Raw genomic sequence first — 14,168 nt, forward strand, 5'->3', positions numbered from 1 at the left:
AGTTGAAGCTTTAGAACCTTTAGAAATTCATTCTGACCTGCTTTGATACACTAAGGAGTCTGATGTTTCTCAGCCTTCGGGCTTTTTCCAGTTTCTAAAAAACAAAACAAAAAAAAATTAACAAACACAAAAACAGCCTCAGAAAACACGCACATACCCAGCAACACCAAATGCAGAAGTTTGATGAGATTAGGTATTTTAGCTGTGTTGTAATGTAATTACAGACTGGATAGTTATAGCAGCCTCATGTGTATCTTGAAATCTGCAAATCAGTGTGTTACCTCTCTTTCATGTTTCTCTTTGCTGGCTTGTTTGGGAGATCAAGCTTGTCTGCAATGAACCTAGCATGCTTGTGACATTTGCAGCTCTGCATTAAGACAAAAACTATAATAAAATATTCTGCTTTGGGGATCTATGCTCTGTTGCTTCATGGGGTTGAGAAGGATTTTTTTTCCTTGATGTGTAATTAGCCAGATGGGTTTATTTTGGCTTGATTGTTTGGATTTTTTTCTGCCTTCAGCCACAGAAAAGAGCAGACTAAGAAATTATGCTTTCTGAGAGCCCAGGGAATTTTCTTTCTTAGATGTTTTCCTTAGTGCCTGGCTGGGAAGGCTTAAATGCATAAGGTAAAACTCATTTTTGGCCTGGGGTTAGAAAGGAATTCCCTGTTCTTCTGTCTGAATAGAACCAGGAGAGAGTTTTGCTCTCTAAATAACTTGTGTTTTCCCTGCTGAGATTATCTGGGCATACTTCATCTTGTCCATCCCCATGGTGTTCTGGACCCACCTCCTGCTCTATGAGGGACATGAGGGAGTTTAGTTTCATGAAAACAAAAATGCAGTAGCTCAACTGAAATCATTAAGCTTGCTAGTAGAGTGTTCTGGCAAAAAAAAAAAAAATGCTCTGTGATATACAGAAGATGAGAGAAAATGAGTTAATAGTCCCTGCTGGCCTAACACTTGATGATAACCATGAACCATGGACCTTAGTTACTTGCTTTGGCTTCCTGCCAGTGGTACTAAAGAGCAAGGCAGCTTTACTGAAAGGGGAGAAAAGTGAACTCAGATAAAAAGTACTGTGTGAGAAGTTTGCTGTCTCAACAGAATAAGTCAAAATCAATATGTATCATTATTTCTGGACCTGGGGTACATACCAGATGTCTGTCAAGTATGGAAGCTACAAAAGCTAGTATCCTGACTTGCTCAGTGTAATGAATTTTGAGGTTTTTGTAGGATTTTGAAAATTCCTGTCTCAGCATATTTTGCTGGAATTTTACTAGCACTTTGACTGTATAATGTCTCATCAGTACAGTGTTTTATATTCTGTGGAATAAAAACAGAACCTCGATCAACTTCTCCAGTTGGATGTCTGTCAAACTCTGTAAGAGAGAGTTTATTATTTTCAGTTAAAAATATTTATGCAACTTGGTGTGCAAATCCCAGAGCAATGTTTGTCATATACAGCTTATGACCTTTTAAACCATCAAAATACATGGAAGTGAAATGTTGTGTCAGACTCTATGGGCCAAATTTCCAGCATGCTCACATTTGCCTGGAACATGTGAAACACCACATATGTGCTTGTGTGATGGTACTTTTCATGTACAGTTAAGCATCTTTGCCCCTGCATGGCTGCATGTGAATATTTTCATAGAATCATACAATAATTTCGGTTGGAAGAGACCCTCAGGATCGTCAAGTCCAACCATAATGTAACCTAACTCTAACATTAAACCATGTCCATAAGAACCTCATCTAAATGCCTTTTAAACACCTCCAGGGATGGTGACTCCACCACTGCCCTGGGCAGCCTGTTCCAATGCCTGACAACCCTTTCAGTGAAGAATTTTTTCCTAATATCCAATCTAAACCTCCCCTGGTACAACTTGAGGCTGTTTCCTCTTGTCCCCTCACTTGCTACTTGGGAGAAGAGCCCAACACCCTCCATGCTACAACCTCCTTTCAGGTAGTTGTAGAGAGCGATAAGGTCTCCCCTCAGCCTCCTTTTCTCCAGGCTAAACAGCCCCAGTTCCCTCAGCTATTCCTCATCAGACTTGTGCTCCAGGCCCCTCACCAGTTTTGTTGTCCTCCTCTGAACTCTCTCCAGTACTTCAATGTCCTTCTTATGATGAGGGTCCCAAAACTGAACACAGAAGGAAATACCACAGTTCATTGCTGTGAGGTGTTACAGCCAGAATAGTCTTAATGCCCCACCATCCCTTTGGAGGCACCTTTCCTCTAACGTAGGCTTGCCTGCAGGCCCTCAGAGGTACCTCCTCTGGCATGAAGCACCTCCTTCCAAGTGCATATCTCCAGTTGTGTCCTCAACAGCATCCCCTTCCCCATGCTTCCTCTAGGATCTTCTTTAGGGTGGCCTCGCAGGCCTCCCTTTGTGCCTCCTGCCTCTAGCAGCTGCCACCCTTTCTTAAATATCTTTATACAGAAGCACCATATGCACCTCTGATCAGTTGCTGTTTTGGGATGCAGCTTGTAGCTGCTGCCCACTGCCAAACCAGCCAGAGCCAGCTGTGAGCAGCATGGGACAGTTCACAGCCTTCCCACACAGGCCACCTCTGCTGCCCTTGCTACCAAAACCCTGCCAATGCAGAATCTGTTAGTTTCTGTCCAAGAAAGAAAAAAGGTCTTAACAAATCCCAATGATACTGAAGTTTGTTGAGCCTGTAGACAGCCTGGCTAATTCCTGCGAGCAGCATACAGTAAATCATCCTGCACTACAGTGCTCTGACTACAGCTCTGACCTCAGCAGACTTCAGCTGGTTTGAAGAATAGTTGAGGTGTGGCAGCAGCTCCCCGAGCACCGAGAGTCCATGTGGTGGGCATGGTCTGAGCCTGGCTGAGGAGCTGACGTGGCTACCAAGTGTGTGGCCATGGGTGTGCAACACCCAGGAAATAGTTTCTTTTGGGCCATCTGGTCTCTGGGGAGAATATTTACAATAGGAAAAGATAACTGTCAAATAGAATGTAGTGTGATTTGTTTCAAAGAACCTTCTTCAGTGAAATATCCCATGTTTGGTTAATACCTTCTTTCCATTGAAACATTTAAATGGCCTAGTCAGAAAGGCTGTTTTGGTTGGTTTTGTTCACTTTTTTTAACAGCATTGCACAGCACAGTGACTGGCATCACTATCAGCATAGCTTATGCCATCTGAAATAGCCATTCTACATTATTTAATGTTATTTTCTTCTGACTCAGTCTACAGTAAATGGTTTTGCCAATGTAGCTGTTGCAGAAAAACTATACCAGGGAGAGCTCTCCTACTGTAAATGTGCCTTTCATAGAAACTAATGACAGGTGACTTCACTTCTTTTTCCATTTAACTTGCCAAATGATGCTGAAGCAGCATAAAAATAGTAGAACTTTTTAATGGGTTCTCTTTGTCCACTTGGACGCTGTGAGGCTGTTGAATTCTCTGTTGTCCTATCTGAGGAAAAGTACTTGGTCAGAAGAAAGGTATCCTTGATGGATGTTGAGGTCTGTCCATTTATAGGTGACTGACAAGGCATAGTCATGCGATACAGAGTGATTCAGGTTTTTAGGCTTAACATGGTGCCGCTCATCAGCTGAGCAAGGGATTCACTGAATGCTCTTAGCCCTTCCTGATTGCAAAGAGAAAGATAGTAATTCGAACCACGCTTCAGTTTCCTAATGGGGTTTACAGTCTTCACACTGGAAAATGGCATCTTTCTCCCCTTTCATTACACCATGCAAAACTCAAATGTAGCTTTCCATTTAGGTGATTGCTGAGGAATTGTCTGGCAATGATGACTACGTTGAACTTTCATTCAGTGCACGGAAATTGGATGACAAGGTAAGCTACTTGATATTAACCTTCCTGAAAGATATAAGAATGCCTGCAAATATAATTTGATGATATTTTCCCTGACAGATATTTTTTGCCTTGTATTATTAAACACATCAGAGATTTCAGATGAATGTTCACAATGAGGCTTTCCTCAAGTTGCAAAGTAATTAAAAAAAAAACTCAAGGGAATCTAATTAAAACCAAGACAATTTAATTACACTATAACTAAGACAATGTAATTATTTAAGTTGCCACAGATCAGAAGTGCTTAGAGAAGCAAGCTTTCTAAAAGTAGTCAACAATGTTATAGTTGAAGTAAGCATCTTAAAATAAAGCTAGAAAACTTCATAACAGCTCGGTGATGAATCACATTTTGTTCAACAAAACATGACTTGAATGTGAGGAAGAGACTCCTGCCTATTTGTTAAAAACTTTTTTCCCTCTTTAATAAAGAACCTGTCCACTGACTAAACCACTGCTCTTGATTATAAGGACTACTTCTGTCTGAAAATATCCAGTGTTGTTCAGCAGTACATGTATAATAAGCACTTCAAGCAATACACAGCTCAAGAAACCCAGACGACTGCTCGTAAAGCACACTTTCTCTTATTTCATTGTGAGAGAAGACACATAATTATTTGAGGTAATCTGGGTAATATCTTTGTAATTAATAGATGTCATAAGACTATGACCCTCTTTAGATAATAGGGCTTTACATGTAATAGAAGATCAGATGTTTACAATTGTACTCTACCACAATATCTACCATTACTTCCTATATATAAAGCCGCTTCTAATTAGAACCGTATGGTAACCCTACACAAAATTTTATGATTCTAATGCTAGAAGCATGTGCTTGTAAACATTGGATATGTGAGTAGTTCAAAATCAAATCAGTGTGAGTACTTTTGGATATATACATACATTAGATTTTCAAAATCAGGCCGTAACTGATGAATCATATTTTCAGTTGAAACTGCCAGGAAAACTCAGACAAGCAGAAAGTACCCAGAAAGATTAATGGTACCAGACTTTATTTAAAACATACAGGTAAATATCATTTTTGTGCGCAGGATCATTAATAATCATAAATGATCAGGACCTTAATTTACTTCTCATCTGAAAGATGAATTACTTCTTCATTCAGAGTTGCTGGAGTCTTAGTGTTTCTGAATAACTTAGTTTATTTAGGTGTCAAAATGTAGATTTAACAACCTATGTATAGATGGACATCTTTGGGCCCAGTGTCCAAATTTGTACAAAAGTTTCTTTCCGTTCCACATGCTGTCACTTCTAGAAAAAGGAAAGGAGGTGTGCAACATAATAAGCCTTCACTTGGTTATACCATTTCCACAAATGTGAAATGCCATCTAGTCTAGATAATATAATTACTTATGGCTTTTGTTGATATAAATTAAAAGGATACTGCCAGAATGTGCTTCTGAACCAGTTCAATGTTGTCTGGGCAATAGCTTTAGAGAGTGGTTGAAACACTTTATGGAGATAAACTAAGGAGGATCATTCTGAAATATTGCAAGAACATCGTAATTCTTACCATTTCAACGTGTTCACTCAAGGTGGGCTTCATCTAATAAAAAATTCCTGGATGGTGCAGTGTGCAACCCAGGCAATGACTCATCGTATGATATCTGAATCAAAATTCCTGTCTTTAGCTGATGAAAATCTCTGGAAGCCTATTACAGCTGAAAGAAGTCTTTCAATTTCCTCCAGCTAGAGATGTAGCTCTAAACCTGGCTGAACCTTGGCTTACCTCGTTTATAAGAAAACACTAGTGCTTTTGGTATGGCTTATAATGAATTTTGGCATCAGTAGGTGCAAGGCAGTATTATTAATTATTGTTATTAAGGTTTGAAATTACTTAAATTGTATAGTTCAGGCATTGGTGAAAAAGTATGAGTGCCCCAATGTCACATAAAGGTCAAAAAAAAATAAATCAGACAACTGAGAAGAGCCCATCTTGTGAAATCCTAAGCATGGTTTTGCATGCCTCTCCCTGCTCAGAAGAGTGAAGACCTGAGTAGAGATGTAGCATCAGAGAAGCAGACTGAGGGCTGGAACTGGGCTGGGAGTCCCCTGAAAGACAGAGAAAGGCTGTAGCAGGAATGGTTTACACTCTGCTACACAGGGTCACTTTTGTAACCCCAGGGGTTCCCGCACTGGTACCTGTGGGAGTGGCAGAAGAAAAGTCGAATCCAAATGTCTCACAACTTGAGGATAAGAGAAGGGGTAGAGGGAGGTTCTGGGTATGCTTTAAGGATAAAATCAAATAAATAAATAAATACATTTAATTACTGTCAGTGGTATCTTGAGTGGGCAAGAATTTTCTCAGTCCACCGTTTCAAAAAAAATTCCGTGCAAGAAGATCCAGATGGTGGTCCTTAAACATATCAGTTTCCCCCACTAAGGAAAAAGGTGTGAACAACATATTTTTGTCAGATTAAAAAAAAAATTTGTTGGTGTAATTTAACAGGCAGTATATGTTTGTTGGTTTTTCTTACACCCCTCATAAAAAACTGCAAGAGTTTTAGAGAAACCGTAAAACAAGTAAAGCCTACTCATTTTTTCCTGGAGCAGTGGCTGAAACATGCAGTAAAAAATGATAGGAAAGTCACAGGTGCCAAAGTTTCCTTTAGTTAACTGACTTTGCAGAGGTAAAGGTTATTTTTTTTTTATTGCAGTTCTTGTTGGGAAGGTATAACTGCATTTTCATGTTTTATTGAAGCCTAGTCAGCTCAGATGGCACATCTTTGTTTCAAGAGATCCACTGAGAACACTTCACAGTAGAACAATAACTTTTGGAAAGGTTCTATTGCATTAATAGCTGTGTCACAATTACCATAGCAAGCAGCTACGTTTTCATTATAGCTATAATAAATTACAAGCAGGCAAACTGCTTTTCCTGTTCTGAGAGAGGCGGTTATCATTGCTTGGCAAAGATTTTCCAGCAAATATCTGTGAAATGCAAGCCTTTTTTATAGATTACCCTGATACTAGATTACTAAAAAAAAGAAATCTTAAATACTTTGTCTTGCTGCTGAAGAATTTTCAAAATTGTTAGTGTCTTTTGGCTCCTTCAGCCCTTTCCTGAGAGACTTTTGAGTTGACCCCCAAACCTCAATTTCAAAAGTGTCATACTCTAAAAATTAGTGTACTAAAAGATGTGTCAGACTAGGTGCTCAAAACTAGAGGTAGTTTATTTTTTTAAAAGTTTAAGCCATGTACTTGTGTTTTTGCTGTGTATCCACTGCACATACTAAAAGAACAGCGTGCATTATACCACTAGCAAATGCACTACATTAATCATTTAAACATTATTAAAATAGCAAAACATTAAACCTTTATTGCTGCTATTCCTCTTTCAGAGAATGTTCTTGTGAGGTAATGCAAAGCTGTTAGATTCAATGTAACAACAAAAAAGCTTTGAAACCTTAATAGCTATGAAATAAAATGTTTCTTCAGCATATCATTTTTGAGTTGTTACAAAGCATCTTCAATATTGAAGGATTTTTGATTGTACCTTCCTTCTGAAAGGAATTGGGCTTTGATTTTGTATTGAAGGTGGGGTGATATAAGCTATCATCCAGCATTAAAATCTTTCCCTTTAAGTGGTATTGGCTTAGTACTTAAAAACAGATATTAAAAAATATGTCCCTTGTGCTGATTTTGTGTTTCAGCTTTCATGATATTCAGCTGGGAATGGTACTATATTTTGAGTCTTAAACAAAATCCTGGTTTCCTTTCTGAATCTTTCTGCACTCCAGGGTGCATTCTTTGGATGTATCATTTTGAGGTATTTTCTTTCCGATAGCTTTTCTTATCAAAGAATCTGTTAATGCTAAGCTTTTACTCAGCTTCAATCAATATACTCATGTGTGAGAAGAGGCAGCTCAGTCTTTTTTAACCCTTATGCACTCTGGATTTTTGTGTCGCTATGATTAACCCAGCACCCTCACTCTGCTAGTTCTCTTTGCTATGGAGTAGTAATCTGGCAGAATTTGTTCACCAAAGCCCCCTATGTACTAGGAGTTTCAAAGGCTGAATGGAGTCTGAATAGTAAACCTCCATCAGGGCCTTAAGGCAAACTCTGGAGTTACAGACTTTGTTGGGGTATGTGCTGGTTTACACTCTTACATTAAATGTCGTGTAACCATGTAATTGAATAGGCAAACAGACGGCTTTATTGTTTAGAGTTCAACTTGATAAGATTTAACAAGTACATATGCATGTGCTTTACATCAGTTTCTAAACATACCAGTACCTTTTCCCTAGTAGGAAAAGAAACAAATCATTCACAGAACAGCATTCGGAACACAATATTGTTAGGAGTCATCTTTAGGGCATGGAAAAGGCTTCTGGTCGCTTGAGTGTTGCCCAAAGCTTTGTGGTGTTTAGGGACTCAGTTCCTTCTTCTGACATTCAAATTCAGGTTTCTCTTTTCAAAGCCCTGATTTCTTTGCTTGTTTGACAGTTGTGGAATTGTAAAAATGCCCTGAAAATGAATTTGACCATAATAATGTGCCTAGACTTTTTGTAGCATCTTATTCAAAGCTGTTCTAATCCCAATGGCTACCCAACTAGTCAAAAATAAGTGTGGTGGGCATTTGGTGAGGAGAAAATTGCAGAACAGTGTATATTACAGTCATCTTTACACTAAGGGTTTTATAGAAACACCAGGAGAGCAAACAGAGTTCCTCGTTTCTCCAAAATGATGTAGAGGTCTGTGGTTTTGGATATAGCCTGTAGAGATGAATAATATTCATATGCATAAAGTTAATCATGTGGCTCTTCTGAAGAAGAAAATGAAGAATGGAGGTGAAACTACAGAAAATGGGCTGAGACTATTTCAGTCTTGCTCTTGCAGCTTTGTGAACCTCAGTGTCTGTCACAGATTTGCCTGTGCTTAGAGATACCAAGTAATTTTTTGCATTCCCCTGCTCTGTTTGTCATCTTAGTATAGGCCATGTTATCACATTCTAAAGAGAGCTTGCTTCTCCTACCTTCTCTAATCAATCTGGCCAGTACTTGTGTTAGCTGGTAGCAGCACAATGTCTTGGCTGATTAACTTTTGTTTTGAGAGAGAGAGTGATTGGTATGAAATTGAGAATGTAACATTGAGAATGTAACAAGGTGGATGGATGGTGGCAGAGCGGTGGATGTTGTCTACCTTGACTTCAGTAAAGCCTTTGACACAGTCTCCCACAGCATCCTCACAGCTAAGTTGAGGAGGTGTGGTCTAGACAATAGAGTAGTGAGGTGGGTTGCAAACTGGCTTAGGGAGAGAAGCCAGAGAGTGGTAGTCAATGGTGCGGAGTCTAGTTGGAGGCCAGTATCTAGTGGAGTGCCCCAAGGGTCAGTGCTGGGGCCAATATTATTCAATATATTCATTAATGACTTGGACGAGGGAATTGAGTGTACTATCAGCAAGTTTGCTGATGACACCAAGCTAGGAGGAGTGGCTGACACGCCGGAGGGCTGTGCTGCCATCCAGCGGGACCTGGACAGGCTGGAGAGCTGGGCAGGGAATAACCTGATGAAATTTAACAAGGACAAGTGTAGAGTCCTGCATCTGGGCAGGAACAACCCCAGGTTCCAGTATAGGTTGGGAGATTACATATTAGAGAGCAGTGTAGGGGAAAGGGACCTGGGGGTCCTGGTGGACAACAGGATGACCATGAGCCAGCACTGTGCCCTTGTGGCCAGGAAGGCCAATGGCATCCTGGGGTGTATTAGAAGGGGGGTGGTTAGTAGATCGAGAGAGGTCCTCCTTCCCCTCTACTCTGCCCTGGTGAGACCACATCTGGAATATTGTGTCCAGTTCTGGGCCCCTCAGTTCAAGAAGGACAGGGAACTGCTGGAGAGGGTCCAGCGTAGGGCAACGAAGATGATTAAGGGAGTGGAGCACCTCCCTTATGAAGAAAGGCTGAGGGAGCTGGGTCTCTTTAGTTTGGAGAAGAGGAGACTAAGGGGGGACCTTATTAATGTTTATAAATATATAAAGGGTGAGTGCCATGAGGATGGAGCCAGACTCTTCTCAGTGGCAAACAATGATAGGACAAGGGGTAATGGGATCAAGCTGGAACACAAGAGGTTCCACTTAAATTTGAGAAGAAACTTCTTCTCAGTAAGGGTGACAGAGCACTGGAACAGGCTGCCCAGGGAAGTTGTGGAGTCTCCTTCTCTGGAGACATTCAAAACCCGCCTGGACATGTTCCTGTGCGACCTCACCTAGGTGTTCCTGCTCCAGCAGGGGGATTGGACTAGATGATCTTTTGAGGTCCCTTCCAATCCCAAACATACTGTGATACTGTGATACTGTGATACTGTGAAATTCAGCCCGACTGTAGAATATGCTTCAAAGGGCTTCGCGTGATCATACTGATGTCAAAAGACCAAACAGTTATGAAGACAGAACGAAACAAGCTAGGTGGATGAAGGAACTAAAGCTCAGACATCTCAGGAATCTGGACTGGGTGTAAGAATGGAAGAGGCTGTAAAATGTCATTTTACAGTCCTGCCTGCCATGACTGAATAGTCAAACTGAGAGCAACAGCAGTGGCATGGAAGTCCTTGTGGAACAAGGACAAGAATGAAATATTGCTGAGAGACACCAAGAGGTCTCACTAAAACCACCCTGGCTGTCCTTTTTCATTAGCAGTCAGGGAAGCAGCAGTCCACTGTGCCTGAAAAGCTCCAAGAAAAAAGAAGTCTCAAGAGTAACCTGTCCTATATTTTATTTTAGGATTTTTTCAGCAAATCTGATCCTTTTCTGGAGATTTTCCGGATGAATGATGATGCAACCCAACAACTTGTTCACAGGACTGAGGTAAGGAATAAGCTTGGATTTACTTTCCATGGACACAGGTGGGCTGTCAGGAGGAATAGTTCATGCTTCCCATGTCATAAGGGGTATTGCAAGCACCCACATTTAATAACATTTCTCTCTCTTGTGTAATTATTGACTAATGAATATCAGGTCTTGCCTTATGCATATGAGAGTAAGGGAAGATGGTACTGAAGCTGGAGATCCAAATTTAATTAAACTGGCAAATATTCTGTTTGAAGGTCAGGAGTTATACATATTATATTTAACTCAAACCATGTTACAGACAGGGTGATATTTTCCCATTTATGCTATGTTGCATCTTCTCCCAGGTTGCTGGGAGAAGGGATTTGTAATCTCAATGATCTACATTTGTTTCCTCTGGCCCAGTGTCATTACTGCTTCCTTGCTAATGACATTGTCTTAAAAAGCAGCGTTTAGTTGTAGAGGGTGGACTTGTGGCAGGTATTTGGGGTTATAAACCTGTCTGTTATGGATCCCATTAAGTCTTTGTGGCAAGGCAGACCATTTGTCTGTCAGTTGGTGCTGACTGAACAATCCCCATTGTTCAGTTCTGCATCTCTTCCATGGCTTCCAGTTCAGGGGTATATCCCACAACCTTTCCCTTGGGACTTAGGCCCCTGCTGAAGGATGGCAGTGGTGGGGCAATCTCTGTAGCATGATCTGTGGACAGTCCATTTCCCAGCTGTGCTCCTTTCTGGGGCTTTCCGGAGCGGGAGTGTTGCAAACTGCAGGTAGCTCAAGGGCACAGATCCCATGTGTGTTGTTCTGCAAACCTCCAGCTGAGCTCTGCTTTTTTCTCTTTCTGGTGAGCATACTGTATTGAAAATTGTGGTTCTTGTTAGCATTCTGTTTGGAGATATGCAAATGTAAACAGGGTTAACTTCCTTTCTTTTCACTCACAGGTTGTGATGAATAACTTAAATCCAGCCTGGAAGACCTTTAAAGTGTCTGTAAATTCTCTGTGCAGTGGAGACCAGGACCGCAGGCTAAAGGTCAGAAGTAATTCCTACATTTTGAATAGGAAACATAGGAAACAAAACTTTCCCATTTTCAAACGAAGATTGCTACTCTGCACTGCCCTCTTCTTTGATGGAAAACATGATCACACAACTGCTTTGTGATTACCACAATCAAATTAAGGATGCAGAGAAATGATAATCCACTGTAATCAGTAGATTATGCTCTATACTTCTTACAATAACCTCAAAAAATGATGGAGCTGTTTTTGCCAATCAGTTGGATAATTTGAACCCAGCATCATTTAACTGGTGGAAATTCAATCAAGGGAGAAGGTAGCCCTGTCTACCATTTTAACTACTATTTCCTCACTTCATGTCTGGAGATCCTCTGTAAAAGAAACATTTAACTATGAAATCTGTTAGTATATATAAAGAATGGGGTGGCCACAAAAAGACGTGCCAAAGTAATGACAGGGTTACTAGTCAGCAGAAAGACTGATGGCTGGGAACTTGGAGCTTTGTGTAGAAGAATTCATCTCCTTGTGGCTAATTCAAGTTAAATCAAGGCTGAATCCAACTGTTTGTGTCTTGTAATGAGGTTTAAGATTAACAGAAAATTAAAAAATGTTAAATGAAGAGCAGTCCCCACTGTCTATTCAGCCTCTTGGACCTGACAAAAGGACATTGGACTCAAAAGTATGTCTTTTTTTTTTTTCTTACCACGCCAATTTATCTAATAAAAATTTTTCATTGTCCCTGCAAACCTTTCTTTTATCATTATAGCTGCACAGCCCCACAGAAGCAGTATTGTCATTTTTTCACTCATTACATACAAGATGTTTTGTGCAGATAGAAAAAAATTATACACCTGGTGTCTACATGTTACAATGCATGCCACAAATTGGTGGAAAAGGTAAAAATGAGTTTTATGAGTGCTTGTGTTTATACTGGTCATGCTGATTGTGATTTATATCTTCACAAAATCAGCACAACAGTGGTACTGACACAGTGTTCCTATGTATACATTTGTATGGTATTGTGGATGCACAAGGGTGACGCAGGTATGAATAGTTAGCTTTATATATTGTTTGTGTCCCTTATGCCAGTCTTTGCAAACAAGATGAATCTGAGGGCAAAAGAAGTGGCAAAAGACTGAGGAAGTTTGAGAAAACAATGAGATATCTAGCAAGGAAAAGTGAAGGATGAATCAGACGAAGCACAGGGTACTGGGGAGGCCAGACCAACGCGTTTGTGACAGGTGCATCTGAGATATTGGAAGGAAGCTCAGCATTTCAAGTGGTACAGGGAAGCACTTGTGAAATGTCTTTCCATCTACCCCTTAGTTGGTGAATGGTCAAACCAGTTGTGTTTGACATGTCCAATGGGACTGAAAGATGATTGTAGAGATGAAATAGAAAATGACGTGTAGGGAAAGAACAACCTCCATTTTAAACTGCAAACAAAATTAACAGTGTTGGCTAAGGAGGATTTCTAATGTAAATGAAGAGATGTAGAGGAGTTATTTATTGTAGCATGTGTAGGATGACAGTAATGTGAAGTGCAAGGATAATGACTTTGTTATCTTGGGAGGCTACAATTCTATAAATTTTCTGGGTAGATTAAATATCTATAAGTTAGTTGCCTGAAACACAGAAGACAAGCTAATTACTCTGTGTTGTGTAAGCAATATAGATCTCCAGGAAAGGAAAAGGAAAAAAAAAGCAGCTACCCTCCAGCACTGCCTTGGTTGGGGCCTCTGCTGGTGCCTCTGACACCTGGGGTGCTGCTTCCTGACAAAAGAGAAGCGCTGGAAAAAACACAAAGGTGCTCGTTTGGACAGTGAGCTCACATCACAGCTCAGGCAGAGCTGGGAGCTGAGCTTTTGCTTTTGAATGGAGTGAGCTGTGAAAGGCTTGGAAAAAGGAATGGTGAGCACTTCTTTGATGTACGAGGGAAGGGCTAGCCACTGGTGGGACATATAGACAGTGGTGATGTGCTTAAAGTACTGTAGCTGCTACAGCATTCTGCGAAGGTGAAAGGGAGCAGAACTGAGGGGGGCAATGCTAGAGAACATTATATTCTTAAAATGTGAGATGCTGAGAGACTGAAGAAGAGATGTAATGAGACAGTGTATCTGTGTTATGCACCCTTTCTGAGGGTTCACCTTACACAACCAGATGCAGAAGGTTGCACCCTGCCTTGTCCTTGGCAAAGGGTCCCAGATCACCTAGTCCAGCTTATATCTGACAGTCACTTAGAGCAATCAGTTGTGCCTGCTCTTATAGGATCTGCTTCTTGAGATAGCTTAAATTGAAATGGGTAACATCCCATAGTAATGCAACTAGGTAAGTTTGAGACAAGAGATGGATCAGATTGCTGCTGCTCAAATGAAAAGCAGAATTAGCACAGCACTGCCTTCCCCATATGTGACCTTTAAATCACTTAGATGAGAAAACCCAGGAAGAGAGGCAAACAAAATGTGATGCCTAGAATGTCAGAGCAAGTGGCAAGTCTGTAAGGG

The 14,168-nt window shown here is 40.6% G+C and overlaps 1 protein-coding gene across 1 annotated transcript in view; it reads left to right on the forward strand.

Annotated features, from left to right (window-relative positions):
• The window catches only part of CPNE4 (copine 4), a 280,894-nt gene that overhangs the window by 173,093 nt on the left and 93,633 nt on the right, over positions 1 to 14,168 (forward strand). The window contains exons 5-7 of the mRNA XM_082044514.1: positions 3,755 to 3,829; positions 10,584 to 10,667; positions 11,591 to 11,680. Coding sequence (XP_081900640.1) covers positions 3,755 to 3,829; positions 10,584 to 10,667; positions 11,591 to 11,680 — 249 coding nt within the window. The remainder of the gene's footprint in view (positions 1 to 3,754; positions 3,830 to 10,583; positions 10,668 to 11,590; positions 11,681 to 14,168) is intronic.

Source organism: Streptopelia decaocto (assembly GCF_964273445.1).
Source record: "Streptopelia decaocto genome assembly, chromosome: 2".
NCBI classification, from domain to species: domain Eukaryota; kingdom Metazoa; phylum Chordata; class Aves; order Columbiformes; family Columbidae; genus Streptopelia; species Streptopelia decaocto.